We start from the raw sequence: 18,325 nt of genomic DNA, 5'->3' as shown, positions 1-18,325 counted from the left end.
GACTAGCAACCAAATTCAAACCATCCAAGCAGGAAGAAGCATCTTTCTGCCCAAAGGGAGGCAAGACGCCCTGAGGCTCAGCCAGCCAATGTACCCCTTCTGCTCCGATTCCCTCCCCCATCCAGTTGTCTGCTACAGGGAAGCAGGCTTTGACAAGCCTCATTCCCATCACTCATTCACAGCCACTTGAGGCCCTGGGAAGATTCAGTCCAACGCCTCGCCTTTTGCTGCTAAACCTCCACAATCTTCCTCCACCAGCCCTCGGGCCCTTTCTCAAGTCTTTTATCTGGAGCTATCTGACAAGCCTGGGTCCAAAGACATCTTCATTACATATCTGCTGACTGCTCTGTAAGCTTCCACACGTATTCATGGCTGCATCCAGCCAAATCTGCAGCGGATTTAATGCCGAAATAAGGATAAGTGCTGGACTTCAGCTTAAGAACTTCTCTGATCTGTGATTGGTTCAGAAAGGAGTTTTTCTGACTGTACTTGTCCCAGACATGTCTGGTTGCTAATGGAACGCACAGGAGAGGCTTGTCCATTAGGGCAAGTGGAGCATTGCCCCACCGAGCTCAATCCAGCCTCAGCCTACTTACAACTGGTCAAGGTTTCCACAGACTATCAGCTGCCGCTTCCTTAGCCTCAGGGTTGATTTTGTAGAATTCAGCAGGGAGGAACAGCAGTGCAGCAAGCTGCTCGGGCGCCTGGGACACCTGGGAGGCAGGGCGAGCTGCCCATGGGGGTGGGGTGAGCCTGGCAGGGCACTCTGGGTGGAGTCTGCCCGCCATTTGCCCCTTGGCCGCCATCCAGCTGAGGGGGAGGCAGTGGGCTAATGCAAGCCCCATGCTGCCTGAAAAGGCGGTGTGGTGGCTGCAGGTGCCTGAGCCATTGCATCATTCCCAGGAGAGATGTGTGGCTTGGGTGCGCTGCAGGCCCCGCAGTAAGTGTTGCCCTCTGGGTGAGTGGCACCCAGTGCACCCTGCCCCCTTCCTAGCTATGCTGCTAGGGAGGAAGTCAGAATTAGTTGGCACCAGCTATTTTTAGCTCCAGCTCTGCCTGCTGTTTGGTTCTGACCTACTGTTTGCCTCCTTGCCTTCCGCCCAATGGGACTGGTCTCCACTGGGAAAGTCTGATGGGTAAGCTGCAGTTTGATCTTCCAGGTGTTCCTGCTCCCATGTGCTCCTCATTCAAGTAGATAAGATTCTAGAAATGCTTATTCTTAGATCAGTGCAGTAGTTGGTTATTTTGGTTGGCCAGTGTATTACATATGTTAGGGATGGGAAACTTCAGGCCTGGGGGCGAAATGCTGTCCACCATTCCTCTCTGTCTGGTTCCCCCTAGGCCAGGCTCCACCCCAGGCCAATCCTGCTCCATGCCTTCCTTAACTGCAAGAGGCAGGAGAGAGAGAGGCTCGTGCTCATTTTGGTCCTTCCGGGTCTCTGCAAACAAGAAGCAGGGATCTGCCTCCTCTTATTTGGTTATTTAAAGTGCCATCACTGGGAGAAGCAAAACTCTGAACTCTCTCAAGGCAGAAGCCATGGAGGGTGAAAGGGCAGAGGATCAAACAGCACAAAGATAGTCTGAACAACTCAAAGCCCAGAACGCACAAGCAACCTCCCCCTACTCTCACTTTCTCCCAAAACCTCTCATTAACAACACCCTTCTCCCTCTGCACAAAAGTGCACCAAGCACTTGTCAGAAAAAGTGTGTGTGTGTGTGTGTGTGTGTCAAAGTAGGAGCTAGAATAAGGTTACCAGATTTTTTTTCAATGAATCCAGTGACACTTTTCAACTTCAATGGATTTTGTATGGGGACTGATTTGTAAATCCCCGAGAAACAGGGACATCTGCTAACCTTAAGCTAGAAACGCTGAGAAAAAGTTTGAACTTTGACTCTGTGCTGCGTTCACTTTTTCCGTTCTTGAGAGTAAATCCCACTGTATCCGAGAGATGTATAGAATAGTGGCTGTAGCCCCCACAAAGGTGATTTCCAAGGGGGCAGAGTTGGGGGGCAGCGGCAAAAGCTTCACCAGTTTCACCAGTGGAAACCAACTAGGCAATTTGCATCTGGCAAAGACATCCCTGCCCTTCAATGCCCTCTGGTGTGGACAGACAGCAGGCTGAACAGAAACACATTAAAGTGCAATGCCGCATACAACGCTGTACACATTCAAATTGAAATACAACAAAACAAAAGCAACCTCACTGTGTTTTAAGCCAATAATGGGTACAAAGCCTCTGATCCATTCACATTCCCTGAAATCTGTTGATGATACTGACTAGGCAAGGTACTGAATTCTGATGATGCTGTTAATTCATGCTGAATAATGTGAATTTGCATAACTGCCGGTGTTTGTGAATAATGACCAGTCTATATAGCAGCAGGACCAGCTTAAGACGTTTGGTGCCTGAGAAAGAGTAGCAAATGGTGTTCCCCTCCTGTTTCCCACTTACCTGTAAGGTTAAGATGCATAGGACCCAAGGCCAGCCAAATGGCAGCTGGAACAGAAAATTGCTTCCCCAAGGTGCTTCCCTGAGCAAAAAATTCATTCATTCATTCACTGAAATAAATAGAAACAAATTGAAAACTAACCTTTTTCATGACCCCCAAAACCTGCTACCTGAGGCAGTTGTCTCACAGTGCCTAATGGTAGGGCCATCCCAGACTTACAGTAACAGAGGTATCAGAGAACGGCTAGTGTCTTCATCAAACTGATTTAGGCTGTGCACAAGACACACACCTCACAGAAGTAAATTATTCTCTTCCTTTTCAGGTTTCCAAGCTGCATTTCGGTTCATAATGGTGGTTGCTTAATTTTCCAGATTCGAAACGTGGCAGCAAACCTCTGTGTGGACAGTAAGCACGGAGGTACAGGCACAGAGCTGAGGCTGGACATCTGTGTGAAGGATGGCTCTGAACGGACCTGGTCACATGAGCAGGTATTTGGACCATCACATGGTTTTTCCTCTATTTCAAGATTGTAAAGGGCTTCCTCAGGCTAGTCCCTCTGGCTGACATACCCCTTCCCAACAAATTAATCATCTCTGTCTAGAATAGCACATGTACACCCTCTTGTGCAGAGTCCTGAGCACAAGAGTTGCGATTTGTTACAAATAAGCTGAGGAGTTCAAACATCTCCTGAAACAGAAATGCTTCTTAGGTTGCTGCCAATGTGAATAGATTCAACACAAGTGTATGTGACATAATGTGTGGTTTGCTGGAGAAATATCTGAGGCAAAATGGTGGACTGTAGTGGAAGGTAGAGCACAGCAGACATTGAACATTTGACAAATCCTTTCCTTTTCTGTTTTGTGGAAATGAAATAGTACCACATGCAAGCTGCAGTTATTTGTAAAAGCAGCAGCGTCCCTTTGTTGTCAGCACTGACTTGGTATTTGCAGTCTCTGTTGGACAGTGGGTGGTTGAAATACCCAAAAGCAACAGCAGCTTAATATGTTGTTATTATTATTATTATTATTATTTGGGAACTGGCCAATAACTCTTAGAGGTCAGAGCATGTTCAGCTGTTTTTAAGACTTTGGCTTGGAATCCATACTTTTAAGGGTGTCTTGGGACTTTTAAGCCTTGCTCCAAGTGACAGTTGTAAGAATCCAGGGACCGAAGGTCTCTCCTGGGGAACCTCTAGCTTCGGTCTTCCCGACCCTCATTCTCCCTCCATACTGGGTTTGATGGTGCAGTAGATTCAATCAAACAAAAGCCATGGGATGTGGTTTTTCAAGAGCTTTTGGCTCATGAGAAAACAACCTGGGGAAGGGTTGTGAATCAGTGGCATAGCACAACCTATGCATGCAACACACCCCAGGTTCAATCCCTGGCATCTTCTGGGAGGCCTGGAAGACCCTGTCTGAAACCCTGGGAGGATGGAGCCTCTGCCAATCAATGCAGAGAATACTAAGCTAAATAAACCAATAGAAGGACACCTTATAATACAGTTTCCTATGTTCTGTTCACTGTGTTCTGTTCTTTTCTAAATCACCTTCTTTTCTTTTCTTTTGCTTCTATATGACAACTGTTTCCAACTGGCCAATTATTTCGATAATTGTTACATTGCAAGGTATTGTATTGCTCATCAGAAAGACTTGCTGCATGCTCCTGATCAGGCTAAATCAGAAGTAGGTCCTCATGAATTCAGAAGTAGGTCCTCATGAATTCAGTAGGCAGGAGCAGCTCACCTGAAATAGCTTTCCTGTATGGGCATCACTACTGCTTACCAGGAGAGACCAAGTGGTGATGAGGTCAGGGCTATGTGGGTAGGAGCACCAGATTAGCTCTGCAAGTATGCTCACACAGCCCTGACCTCACCACCATCCCCCCTTCCCCGTAAGCTGCAGTGTCACCCCTGCTAGGAAGCTACTGCTGCCATTCCACCTCACCAGGAAAACTGCTGTGGTAAGCAGAGTTAGGATTGTAGCCTTAGTTTTCTTAGGGAGGTATGCTGGCATTTCTGTGTCTGCTCGCCTTTTGACAACCCCAGATCGCTCCAGGTGAACCCAATGCAGCCTCAATCCTGGATCGATCCGAATCAGTCTAATTCAACCGCTGCACAGCCCTAGTTTTTACCTTTTAGCAGAAAAAATCCCTGGCATTTCATCGGTTGTGGCAGAACTCCCATCAGTAGCAGAAAAGGCTAGGAAGCAGCTGTTCAATAGAGCAACTGCTCACCCTGGAGACTTCCCTTGTAGAGGTTATTATGGGTTGCTGCTATCAGTTTGTTTTGTGTTGCATTGGTATTTTGTTCTTTTATTTAGCAACTGTAATCATTTGCTGAATTTTTTTGATTATGGTCTTAGTGTTAATATTAAGGTGACTGTCTTTGTAGAACCAGTGACAAAGTAATGAACAAGCTTTCAAGTCTTCCAGAAATTTCTTCAAGCTAGATGTTCAGGTTTTGTTTTGTTTTTAAAAGGGAGGATTAGCAAGAAAAGATAATGATGTTTCAGGGCAAGAAGAAAAAGCCTCCAAACTGCAGCCTGGGCCTTTTTCTGTCCACACATGCCCTATTTGTTGTTTGGCTTCCGTTTTACATCTAGCTTGAAGAAGCGTTATGAAGAACTCAAAAGATTGCTCACCAGTTTGTGACATTTTAGCTGGACTCCCCCCCCCCCAATAGAGCTGTAAGGTAATGGTAAAGGGACCCCTGACCGTTAGGTCAAGTCGCAGATGACTCTGGGGTTGTGGCGCTCATCTCGCTTTAGTGGCCAAGGGAGCTGGCGTACAGCTTCCAGGTCATGTGGCCAGCATGGCTAAGTCGCTTCTGGCGAACCAGAGCAGTGCACAGAAACGCCGTTTACCTTCCCGCCGGAGCGGTACCTATTTATCTACTTGCACTTTGATGAGCCTTCGAATTGCTAGGTGGGCAGGAGCTGGGACCGAACAATGGTAGCTCACCCCGTCGCAGGGATTCAAACCGCTGACCTTTTGATTGGCAAGCCCTAGGCTCTGTGGTTTAGACCACAGCGCCACCTGTGTAAAGTAGTAAAGTAGAGCTGTAAAGCCACTTGCAATTTTTATTTGATGCATGTAGTTTCCAGAACCTATCAGCAGAGGGCACTGCTGGACAAGCAGAGCTCCATGCTGAACAAATGCAAGATGGAAAAGTTGATGGTCGTTTTGTTTTTGTTTTTAATTGTTGAAGATTTTCAGATTCCAAAGCAACAAAAGATAAGAGAGCTTATAAATATTCAAGCAGACTGGGAAATGGCTTATACTGAGTCCATCTAGCTCAGTGTTTTCAACTGTGATCGGCAGTGGCTCTCCAGTGCATCTTACAAAAGTCTTTCCCAGCCCTGCTAGGAGATTCCTGGCATTGAACCTGAGATCTTTTGCCTGCTAAATGCATGCAAAATGTGTGCTCTGCCACTGAGTTGTGGCCCTTCCCAAGCCCCATAGGATTTTAAAAGTTAGAACCAGCAAATCATACCCAGAAACAACTGGAAGATCAAAAAAAAAGGGGGGGTGAAAACTATCGTCACAGTTATAAGTTCTGCAGCAGAATTCCAGGCACGCTGAAGTAAGCTTTCAAAGGCAGCCCACACAATACAGGAGTATTAGTTTTAGGTCACAAAACATGAATAAGAGTGACCCAAACAGGTGACCTACGTAACCAATGGATTCCATATATACTCTATAAACAGTTGGTGAAGGCTTAGTACCTCAGTCTGAGAAACTGATCTAACTGAATAACCATGCAGGCTCCCATGTCAGACCTAGAGCTGCATGGATCCAGAACCTGGCCATCAGATCATCAACCATTGTGGACTTCTGCCCATGACAGAATGGACCCTCAGATGCAACCTATCCTGGAGCTTGGCCAAGTGTCTGGCAGAATTTAGGAAAACTGAATTATCCAAGCTAGCCTGGTGCCCTCTAGACGTTTTTGGACTACAGTGTCCATCAGCCACAGCCATCATGGCCAAGACCTTGCTGACTGGGTGTGATGGGTATTGTAGTCCCCAAAAACTGGAGGTTATCAAACTGGGAAAGGTGGCTCAGAACGTGTATGGCATGTTCTCTGAGTTGAAGGTTCTCGGGCGCTTGGTTCTAGAAGACTTTATCAGGTCTGAAGTTGATCAACTTTAGATGAAGGTCTATCAGGCTTGCGTGTTGAGCATGCTGCTTTGTGGAAATAAGTCATGGGCAACTGACATGTGCCAGGAACGACGCCTTGACACCTTCCACATGCTCTGCATAAGGAAGATTTGGGGCATCACAGGGCAGGACAGAGTCTCAAACAAAGATGTGCTCTCCCAAGCCCACATTCCCGGCATGTTCGCACTCCTGTCTCAGCAACTTCTACGCTGGCTTGGCCATGTACACCGAATGGAAGATGGCATGATTCCCAGAGATGCACTTTATGGGGAGCTGGCTTCAGGCACCAGGCCCACTGACAGACCAACTCTACATTACAAAGATGTCTGCAAATGTGACATGAATGCTGGCAACATCAACCTTGCCATGGGAATCCCTTAAAGACGACTGCAGCACCTGGAGACAGTCAGTCAGGTGGTATATCCACAGCAATGGCCAGAGGAGGAATAACTGCTGGGGGAGCACAGAGAGAAGAAAAACATGGTGCACTTTCATCAGCACAAGAGGACACCTTCATCTGCCCCAGCTGCAACAAAACATGTATCTCCTGTATGGTCTCTATGGCCATAGCAGGTGCTGTGACTCTTCAATGGTTTGACTTCACCCTCAAAGGGGCACTCTTCAATTGTTTCGCAAGACATACAGATGCCGACCAATTTCATCCATTGCATATTTCATGGGCGAACACCTACATATCCTCATATAACTGTAGCATATATGTATTTCCCAATGAATGTACTGAAAGTTTCACACACCAATACTTATAAGAGATTCTGGTCTCTTTGTGATGTGCAAAACAACCCTTGTTATATCAATAGAATTAGTCCTAACACCTTAAAAAACAACAACCAGGAGGTATCTGCAAGGAAATATCTCACAAGACTCTCTGAGTAACCTGTGACCCTCCAGACAGCATTGGATTATACTTAAATAATATCAACTTTATTTTTAATATGTTGCCCATCTGACTGGGTTGCTGCAGCCACTCTGGGCAGATTCCAACTCCTCTTAGCCCTATAACAGGCATTGCTAATGGCCAGGGAGTTTCAGTTCAACTACATCTGAAGGGACATAGGTTCCCCATAAAGTGGATCTGGAAGGATACATTTGTACGGCTCTGTAGAGTTGGAAGGCCTCAAGCTGGTCACAGCCAACTGAAGAAAAATACACAGCCTTGTAACTGGGGTCTTCAATCAAGTAGCCAGCTATGGGCCTTGTCCCCAAACAACCTTTGTTTTAAGTTAAGGGACCATTGGAACCTGCACCTAGAAGTAGAAAACTTACTGTTCTTATGTAAAAGAAGTCTGATTATAACTGAGACAAGTTCAGTCTCTCGGACAATACTTAGGATCTTTGTTGCACCCTGGGAAATAATTCACTCCACCTGCCCCACACAGTGCATTCTGGGTATTCATCTCCTTCTATAGCCATTTGGCACCAGCGACAGCCTTTCTGGGGGATTTGCTGTTGCTCTACCTCTGCACTGTAAGTGTCACATCCTTAGGCTATCTGCCATCCCCATAGCAATGCTGCCAGCTAAATGTAGCTTCATTTTATCTTCAGTGCTGGAGACATTTGTGCAAGAACTAAACGGGAACAAGAAAAAGCCATCCTGCTGTCTTCAGGTTCATATACTGCTGCTCTCTCTGCTGCAGACATGATAAACAACCTCAGCAGGTTCATTATCTGACTTTTCAGATGCCAACAGAAGAAATGAGAAAATAGTCACAGTATTCACAAAGTGAGGATCGGCTCAAGATAATATTAAGCCTGGCTTTCACAGTATGGTGCAGCATAATAACAAGCATGTTATCCGGGCAAATCCTGTCCATACATATCAGTCCTTTGCCAGCCATTGGGGATAGGATGATATCATTTTGTTTTGGCCACATCAGTGATATTGTTTCATTCAGTTTAGTTTATTAGGTTTTGTAGAAGCATTCTTTTTCAGAAAAAAAGACTCAGTGTGTCTTCACAGCAACTAAAATGTACAGACAGGCAGTGTAGTGTGGTGATTAGAGTGTTGGATTAGGACCTGGGAGACCAGGCTTCAAATGCTCTTCCTTCCCTGTAAACCCCTGTGATCATTCAACCAGGCACCTGAAATGCTCTAACGAGTTGTGATGGAGTCAGTAGCTACAGAAGAGGGTATTCTAAATGAGCTTTACAGCTGTGGTTCGGAGAGGGAAGTGACAAAAGAGAGAAATTAAACTGACAATACGTAGCCTTGAAAGATCCCAGCACAATTTAGATGAGAAGGTTGAATGGAACTCAGCAGTGTGCAACACCTTCGGAATAAAGGGAACTGCAGGTTACATGTGGAAGCTTATCTCTCTCAGGAAAGGAGAAGACAGTGGGGAGGGCGGCAAGCAATCGCCAGACTATTTAAGGTGGACTAATTAGCTCTTAACGTGCATTAGTTGGTTTTACGCGCCAGCTCTAGCACACCATCAGGGATGGCTGGGTTTGTAAAATGTCGGTGTTGGAGTTTTGCACTTTTCCAAAGCGCAGTTAAAAAGCGCTTTAAATTTTAAATAGTGAAGTGTAAATAATGCATGTCAGCATTTTTAAAAAGAACACTCACGTTTAATTTATCTTGAAGAAAGGCGAGTTCAGATATTCTATGATTCTGTGTAGGGGCATAACTTCTGTGGCAGCATCCACCATAAATCAAACGCCAAGCGAACCTTAAAAATATATCGTGGAAGTGGTGGTGATCATCATCATCACCACCACTGACGGTGAGTCATCAACTGAAAAGCAGAGATTGCAAATTCGAAACGGCTTCTTCCTGGTGGCTGCCTGCCGCCGCCGCCACCACTGCAGTCATAACATCATTCTTAGCACCAGCCAATCCTTCATAGCACCTGCTACAGTGAATTTCCATACTAATCTTAGCAACTGGTGCTGAAACATTTTATGTCAAGTTCCAGAATGACGCATTGGCCTGGTTCCTATGTATCGATACCATTCAGATAAACCATGGTTTGTACTGCTAACAACGTAGGGAGCTGCCTTATGCAGAGTCAGACCACCAGTCCATCTTGCTCATTATTGCCCACACTGACCGGCAGTGGTTCTCTAGGATTTCAGGCACGACTCGCACAGGACAGTCCTACCTGAAGAGGCCAGTGATTGAATCTAGAACTTTATATTTCTATGCCCCCTTTTCATTCAAATGAATCCTAAAATGGCTTACAAACAATAAATAATAACAACATAATGGAACATCTCAAATACAGCATAAAGCATATAGAGTAACCAATCATCAGTGAAACAACTGCAATTTATAAAACTGTTAACAAAACAACAACTAAAAAAAATAAGCTGAATGTCACAATCACAATTTTTTAAAAGTATTTTTTATTAAAGGTTTTATTGATTTACAAAGGTAGTGCAATGTCTCTCTTGTATTTTTTCCATGAATATAAAGCACTGCACTCCAGGGCTGGCCCAGGACGTTTTGCTGCTTCAGGCAAAATGCTGTTCCCTTTTCCACCGCAGCTGCTTCCTCTGCATACACACACACGTTACCTCCTCCTCCATGCCTGGCCACTTTATTGGTGGGCAGCCATGGAGGCGGTGGCCATGGGCACACGTGTGTGGAGGAGGCAGGTAGGAGTGGACGCCAAAACAACAAAGGAGGCCAGATCTGCTGTCTGAGGTGACTGCTTCACCTTGCCTCATGGACAGGCTAGCCCTGATTTGCTCTACCACTGATCCATCGCCCTTGAACAAGCTGAAGCCTAGTCCTTGCTGAAGTGGCAAATCTCTGCCTGGGCTGCACCACTTCAGACAGCAAATACGTTCTCTTGCAACTTAATGCTTCCCTGTATCAAAGAAAACGAAAAAGAAATTTTAAAATCTCCTGACCAAGGCTAGGCTAGAGCCCTGATATCTGGTTTCTTACATGGAGGATATTGGTTGCATGGAAGACTAATAAATTATACAAGCAGTCCTGAACAAGTATAGCCAAATTTATACAGATTTACTACCTCAGTGAGAACTAGGCCTCAATTCTTCCTGTGAGGCTTCATCTCCAAGCTCCTTCATTGCCCTTAGGGCTCGTTTCCCAGCTTCATCACCCATTATCTTGACAGTCTTTTGATTAGTTCTATAGAACGGTGGTTGTTTCTAATTTCCCCTTCAGCGGGATAAGCGTTTTCTTGATATTCGTTGTGTACCTTTTCTTTTCCTTTTAATTATTGCGATTCCTTGCCAAAAACCTAGCCATTACTCCTTAGGGTTGCTCTGGGCCGTTATTAATTATTACATTGAAGCCAAATACCTTTGGTTTAACGGTTGGTTGGAGTCTACTATCTAGTTACGTAAAGTGAAGCCAAGCCAGAAGTTTCCTACTATCAGATCTCCCGGTCAAACGCCAAGTTAGATACACATTGTCACTTGAATGCTTCCCCCCCCCCCTTAGCTCTTCACCTTTGGTTGGAGAGAAGACATCCGTCCAGGAGAACCTCTTCACACCAGAAAATTCTGCTTTGATGCCGTTTCGCACAGCAGCCCCGTCACACTTTATGACTGCCATGGTATGAAGGGCAACCAGCACTGGAGCTACAGGAAGGTCAGTATTGCTTTGGATTGTTTCAAAGTCCTTCAGCTATCCTGAGTTTTTGGCAGGAGCGGCCAGCTGTGAGGGGTGGTGCTGTGAACCTGCCCTCCTGGTACTGCTGATGCTGATGCTGCTTACAGGGCAGTGTGTGGTTAGTAGCAGTGGACCTACATTTTGGGGCACCTGAAGCTTAAAACTGTTATGCGGCCCTCTTTGCAACCAGCAATGACGTCTGGGTAACCACTGTTATCTTCTTCAATGGGGTTGGTTACAGCAACCTTTACAACATCTGTACTACGGTCTTTAAAACGTTGGGATTGTTGAAACACATAAAACAAAACAAAACAAAACAATTTGAGTTGTGCGACTCAAATTGTGTCTACTAGGTCCATAAAAAAGCAATGCGGACTCCCTGGAATTAGGGCTCCCGAAGCCTAAGCATCATTAGTTTCATAGTAGATTGGACCCCGGTGGTTAGGGCAGCAATGGCACAAGCGAAGTGGTCAGATTACAGTAGTTCACCCACAGCTCGCTGCCCTCATAAGGTTCGCTCTGTGTCACACCTGTTGTGATACTGGGACCTGGAAGTCAGAGTTACAAATACTCCCCATCCTTGCTGGCCGCTCCTGGTTTTGGGTAACAGAGACTGCAGTGTTTGTTCCATCAGAATAATTCATTTTATACACTGCCTTGGTTCAGTTAAAAGCAAAAAAATATTTGAAATGTGAAATAGCACTGTTTCTTGAAGGCCTGCCATTATATAGGTCAAAGTTAACATTAATATGGATTTCACCCAGCACAAAATGAAGAGCACATCCCCTGAAAGATGCTTTGCCATTTTGGCACTTCAAGACATGTGAGTCATTTTAACAAAGGCAGCCCTGAAAATGTTTTTATTCCATGTGACAGGCACAAGAAAAGCTCCTAATGAATTAAGTACAATATAATCTTTCTTTACTTTAAGGATTGCAATTGGCAGATGTACAAAATGCTGGAAAGAGCAGCCCTGTATATCTAATGAAACAAAATGGTTTACAATTCAAGGGTCATCGGTCTAGGATGCCGACTGCATTTCAAACCATTTTAAATAGCACTAGAAGCAGGTGGGCTGTGACAGAAATCGTGCATGACTTTTTCTTCTTCACATTTTACTAGTTACCATAACAATGCTTTGGAGTGACATGATTGATTGCTTTTGAAATGGGAACCAAGGAAGTGACCTTGTTTAACCTTCTCAGTGCAGGCCTCGGAGGAACTGCATGAGATGGCTGTAATTCTGGTGCTGTTTCACCTATCCATCACCATCCCACAGCACAACTTCCTTGGCATTCACTATCTTCAAATTACTAAAACTGCAATCGTATGCACACCATTGGACACAATGGGGCTTGCTTTTGAGTAAACATGCATAGGCTTGCATTGCATGGATATGACACACTCCTTCATACACAGTACTTCTTAAGGGGCTTAGCAGAGTTCTGCCCCCGTCCCTGTAGACTGGTGCTTCCAGTGTGGTGTAGTGGTTAAGAGCGGCAGACTCGTAATCTGGGGAACTGGATACGTGTCTCCGATCCTCCACATGCAGCTGCTGGGTGACCTTGGGATAGTCACACTTCTCTGAAGTCTCTCAGCCCCACTCACCTCACAGAGTGTTTGTTGTGGGGGAGGAAGGGAAAGGAGAATGTTAGCCGCTTTGAGACTCCTGCGGGTAGTGATAAAGTGGGATATCAAATCCAAACTCCTCCTCTTCTCCTCATATGCCCCATGACATGTGCACACAAGCTCAGACATTCCACTGAACCATTACAGAGCATGGAAGGTCTGTGTCACCTTCCTTATCCCTCCCACCCTGCCTAGCCCTCCTTACTGGCCTTCATCACTCTAATATTTTCTACTTTACCAAAGCATTCATGAATTCGGAAATAGATTAAAGGCAGACCTACGCTACACACCTCAGGTTTGTTGATAGTCATTATCTCCTTCCAGGGAACCATGAGAACCATAGATAATGTGTGCTGTGGGTGGGTGGCAGCAAGGAAATTTGAACCAAAATTATCAGACTATGGCAGTTAAAGTGGTTGTAAGGCTATTTTGCTAGACGAAGGGATAGAATAACCAATGAGGAAGTTTAGTCATCAGGAGAGCAGGCAGAGAGGTTTAGAATCAGTGCAGAGATGGGGAATTCCCAGAGGAGGGAAGCAACAGATGGCGCCTCTGCCAGGGTTTATATTGTCTGAAACTGTGGGAGGGAAGTCTTGAGGGGTTTTTTGTCTGCAAATGTGTATCCATGAGAAATTTTGTGTGGATTACATGGAGGGGACTCTATTGCCATTCAACCCATGACTTTGGTTGATCAATTTCGTTTAGTATTTACACTTTAGCCAGAGAAGGATCAGACTTTGTGGGGTGAATTGAATTCTCATTCCTAGTAGAGGTGCCATTTGAAAGGCGTGTGCTGGATCTTCAAATTATACGAGATGGCACAACGCCCTCAAAGTCAGAGGAGAAAGCTCCATTTATGTCAGATAAGGATCTGACTTTGTACAACTGCAGCCTCTTGCTCAAACACCAAAGTCAATTTATTTCCTGACTTGCCCAAGCTGCTGAAAAAAAGCTTGATGTCTTGGAACACTTCATTGGTGCCTAATGTACCAGGGGTGTGGTGGGGGGTATGGGGCAGCACGGAGCAGGGGGAAGAGAGATAAGGCACAATTCTTGCATTGTCCTCTGCTCCTGGCCCATCGTATTTTTAATCTTGACCTCAGTGGATTATTGCAGTGAAATAACAGCGATTGGCCAATGGATAAAAAAACACTGTCCTGTCTGCTGATTTATTTTTACTACTTGTGGGAATGAGGCAGTACATGGGAGTTTCTCGTTCCAAGGCAAAATCTATATTTCTGAGTGAGAAATTCTTCAAAAAGCATTTTTATAAAGGAAGTGCTGGTCAAGCTGGAGCTATATAACACTGATCCGGTAGCCATCAGTCCTCTCAAACCATATAGTGAGGCAAACACTTATGGTTGGCTATAAATTGCTCAGACAAGGAGCCACAACCATTGTAATAATAATGCCTAAAAGTTTATCTTTCGGCCAAGATGTATCTGCTTTGTCTTCACCAAGTCCTTTTTAAAAAAAACACTTTTACATAACATAAGTTAATTAATGATGATGTGTCATGTTTATAAAGACCTTTCTTAGCATCCATAAAATTCTCAGCAAACAACCCTTTCAGGTAGGTCATTGTTTTCTGCATGCTACAGACGAACCTGAGAGGTAATTGCTACTTGAAACCAATATTGTGGCCTTGAGTATGTGCTTGGGCTGAGCGATGAGCTGGGAATGTTTACTACATAGACAATGTGCAGCTACTTATGCGCACACAAAAGCCAGCTGTGTACAAGCAGATCCACATACAGAAGCAAAAGGTGCTGCAGAATGCTGTCCTGCAGGTGTAAGTTTAGAGATGGACATTCTGTGCCTAAGAAAAGATGCTGATCACTATACTTGGAAGACAGATTGCTTATGAGCAGCACTTTCCCTTATGAATGCTTAGTCATATGTGTAGATTCTATTCATTCATTTCATTTTTATCATCCGCATTCTCCAAAGGTCTAGTCACTACATCATGGGACTCTTTCTACAACCAGGAGTCCTGAGCCTTAAGACTTCCCCATTTCACATTACACACAGCATAGCCTCTACCTATGCAGCCATTCACCCAGGAGCCCAGGGGTTTCAACAATTCACGCAGTGCTGATTCCGCAACTGACACATTTGAATATCAGTTAAATAACATGGTATTCAAAATGTATTTGAATAAATTTGTAGGAGTCTGGGAATCTATTCTGCTAAAGGTCCTGAAATCGCTGTATTGAACCTGAAATCCACCATAAAAATGAGACACTCTTATTACATTCAGTTCTCAAAGAGGAACCTACTGTAATATCAGGGAAAGTATGTGAGTCACAGAGTTGCACACACTCTGTAAGAAAGGAAAACAAAGGCTTACAATGCTTGGGACACCAATACCCTTAGTTCAGAGAGTGGTGTCAGCTTTTCAACATCAAGATGCATCACCAGCAAAAAAACTGCAATCTGGCGATATACTGCGATGTTGAAACGGAGGGAGGAACAAGCTGCGTTGTCCAAGAGCTGAGGTCAATGCAGCCTGTTCTTTCCACCAGGTGAAGGCAGCCAGGCGGTAGCCAAGCGGACAGAGCTGTCAGGCTCCGTTCACAAGGCTGCCTCCTTCCCAGCGCCAGCATCAGGCAATGTCTGCACCACTCCGCAAGGTGCTGGGGGCAAGCCACCCCATCCATGCCTTGCAGAGCGGGGCTGCCTGATGCTGCTGGCGAGCGCTGGGCCCAGCATCAGGCAACCTCTGCACTGCCTGGCTGCCTTCGCCTGGGAGGGTGGGCTCCGTCTTTCCTCCTGGGGTGAACGACTACCCTGGGAGGAAAGATGTAGCCTTCCCTCCCTGGTGATGGCAGCCAGCCGACAGAACCCTCCCTGGAGAAAGAGGTAGCCCCCTCGCCCCCCGTGCCAAGGCAGCAGTACGTGAGGCAAGCGCATGCATGTCTGCCGTAACCTGCCCACCCCCTTGTGCCAGGGCGGCTGCCTTTTTTCTTTTGTTGGCTGCCTTCGCCTGGGAGAGCAGGCCACGTCTTTCCTCCCAGAGTAGTCATTCATCCCAGGAGGAAAGATGGAGCCCACTCTCCCGGGCAAAGGCAGCCAGGCAGTGCTACATCCGCACCCCTCAGCGGAGATGTCTAAGGAAGTCCCCACCCTATCTCTGGCTTGCGCAACCAGGAGGCGAAGTGGGGGATCTGTTAGAGAAGGATCAGGGCTCCCTCGGCTGTGGAGCAGGAGCACTTTAATGGAGCCCACACCCCACCGCTTTGTGTGACCCGCTGGCAGGTCAGGGGGTCCTTGGCTGAGGCAAGGGCAGCCTCACGCTCCTCAGCCAAGCAGTTTAAAGAAGTGGAGGGAGGAACAAGCTGCCTTGCCGATGTAGTTTGTTTCTCCCTCTGCGTTGATATGAGGGCAGAGTGGGATGGCAGTTTCATTCAGCGAGATATCACTGGTGAAACCGCCACCACCCTGAGCCCCTCTGCCTCCAGTGCCGGCTGCAGATTGTCTCTCCCTTGGCACCCGCTGGGTGCTAGAAGTAGAGAGACTCAGGAGTTGTGGCAGTTTCACCAGCGATACACCGCTGAGTGAAGCCGACATCGTGGTCTGCCCCTCATACCAGTCAAGGCCTAGTGGTGACAAGGGAAAGGGGCTTTTCAGTAGTGTTGCCCCAGAGATATTCTCCTGGCACCCACTATGGCATCATACACCAAGCAAAACGTTTTCTATATATAGCATCACATTTGACTGCTGCTTTTTGGGCTGGAGTCAATTTTAAAGATTAACTATGTTGTGATCATGTCATTGGAGGTTTAGGAGAACTGTAGTATGTTTAACTGATGTGTTCAGTGGTATAGAATATTTTACATTTTGCACTTTATGAGTTTCGCATTGCAATGTGTCGTTTTTATATTGTACCTTGCCTTGAGGTGACTCATCTAAGGTGATTAATAAAACTAATAAATTAATCATTAGCATTATCATCACTGTTCCAAATCACTGGATTTATTCATTAATCACATATTTAAAATTTTAAAATACAAACTAAATTTAGATCCTACCTGATGTCTTTGGAAGAGTTTGCAGTTCAAATGTCATTCTTTTCAGACATGATCTGTTTACATCATTTTAGTTACCGTATTTTTCGCTCCATAGGGCGCACCGGACCATAGGGCGCACCTCGTTTTTAGAGGAGGAAACAAGAAAAAAATTTTTTTCTGGTTTTACTCCTCTAAAAGCCCTGTTTTTCTGAGGATCAGCTAAAAGTTTTGCAGCTTTTTGCAAAGGGAAAAGCCCTGTTTTTCTGAGGATCAGCTAAAAGTTTTGCAGCTTATTTTGCAAAGGTAAAGCCCTGGTTTTTTTGAGGATCAGCTAAAGGTTTTGTAGCTTTTTTGGCAAAGGGAGAAAAGCAGAGAGGAAAAGCCCCATTTTTATGGGGTTTAACTCACATTTCTGCAGTTTCTGAAGGAAAGGGAGCCATTTCTACAGTTTCCAGACAGATACTCTAATCAGCCAGTCACATGTTGCTGGGGAAACAAACAACCTCCCTCTGCAGCACATTCAACAAAGGAGGGCGGGGCTGAAAGGGAGCCGGGGACTCTTATCTCTCTCCCGATCTCTTGCTGAGCGGGGTCCTTTCCACACACCCTTTTCTCTTTGTGAAATAAAAAGCACAATCTGCTTTTGGCCCCTGGGCAATTCGGCTCCAGGGACCACCAATTCACTCCATAAGACCCACAGATATTTCCCCTTAATTTTTAGGAGGAAAAAAGTGTGTCTTATGGAGCGAAAAATACGGTAATGGCACCGGTCATCCCACACAGCAGGCTGTGTGCACATGAAGATCTTCATACAGCTGCTCATCAAAGATGAACCAGGTTCTCAGTCTTGCCAATCCTAATAACCCATTGAGAGAGGGACAGAAGCCATGTTAGATTCAGTCCTTGCACTACCCCCGAACACATCCTCAGTGCCCTCAAATCTTACCACACCAAATATATTTTAGGATTGTGTGCAGAACCAGTGAAGCAAGGATCACTGAACATGCAGCCTTGGATTTTTATCTCACAACTGGGGCCTATGCCAAGAGACTGAGACATATGTCTTTAATATGATTTTCCATAGGATGGCCCATGACATATTCTTTCCACATGACTTCTTATGAATTTGTATCTAATGTAGTTCTGCTTTGAATGCAGCAACAAGTTGTGGGAGAGACTTAAGAGTTGGAATTCAGGCATTCATTCATTTATTGGGGCTATTGGACTTTATGAGTCCAATAGCCTCCTGAGATAGCTGCAGAGGCAACATCTACTAGTAATTCAGACCTGGCACAAAAGACTCTTAAACTGCAATCCCATCAAGCATTGCAACCACATGTCCTCCATCTTTATCCCCATTAAATCAAACTCTTTGGTAACAAATGAAGAAGGAAGCATAGCAGCAGGGCCTGGTGGATCACACCTTGACTTTGCTGCTGAAAAGCTCACAGTGTGAATATCAGTTCTAATGGTGTGT

General features: G+C 45.5%; 1 protein-coding gene across 3 annotated transcripts in view; it reads left to right on the top strand.

Moving 5' to 3' along the window:
- Positions 1-18,325, top strand: part of GALNTL6 (polypeptide N-acetylgalactosaminyltransferase like 6) — a 460,100-nt gene that overhangs the window by 431,876 nt on the left and 9,899 nt on the right. For all 3 annotated transcript variants that reach the window (XM_033159707.1, XM_033159705.1, XM_033159704.1), the window contains exons 11-12: positions 2,823-2,939; positions 11,039-11,188. In XM_033159707.1, the coding sequence (XP_033015598.1) occupies positions 2,823-2,939; positions 11,039-11,188 (267 nt within the window). The remainder of the gene's footprint in view (positions 1-2,822; positions 2,940-11,038; positions 11,189-18,325) is intronic.

Source organism: Lacerta agilis, chromosome 9, assembly GCF_009819535.1.
Source record: "Lacerta agilis isolate rLacAgi1 chromosome 9, rLacAgi1.pri, whole genome shotgun sequence".
NCBI classification, from domain to species: domain Eukaryota; kingdom Metazoa; phylum Chordata; class Lepidosauria; order Squamata; family Lacertidae; genus Lacerta; species Lacerta agilis.
The sequence above is the reverse complement of the archived record's forward strand: the minus strand, read 5'-3'. Positions and strand labels throughout refer to the sequence as shown.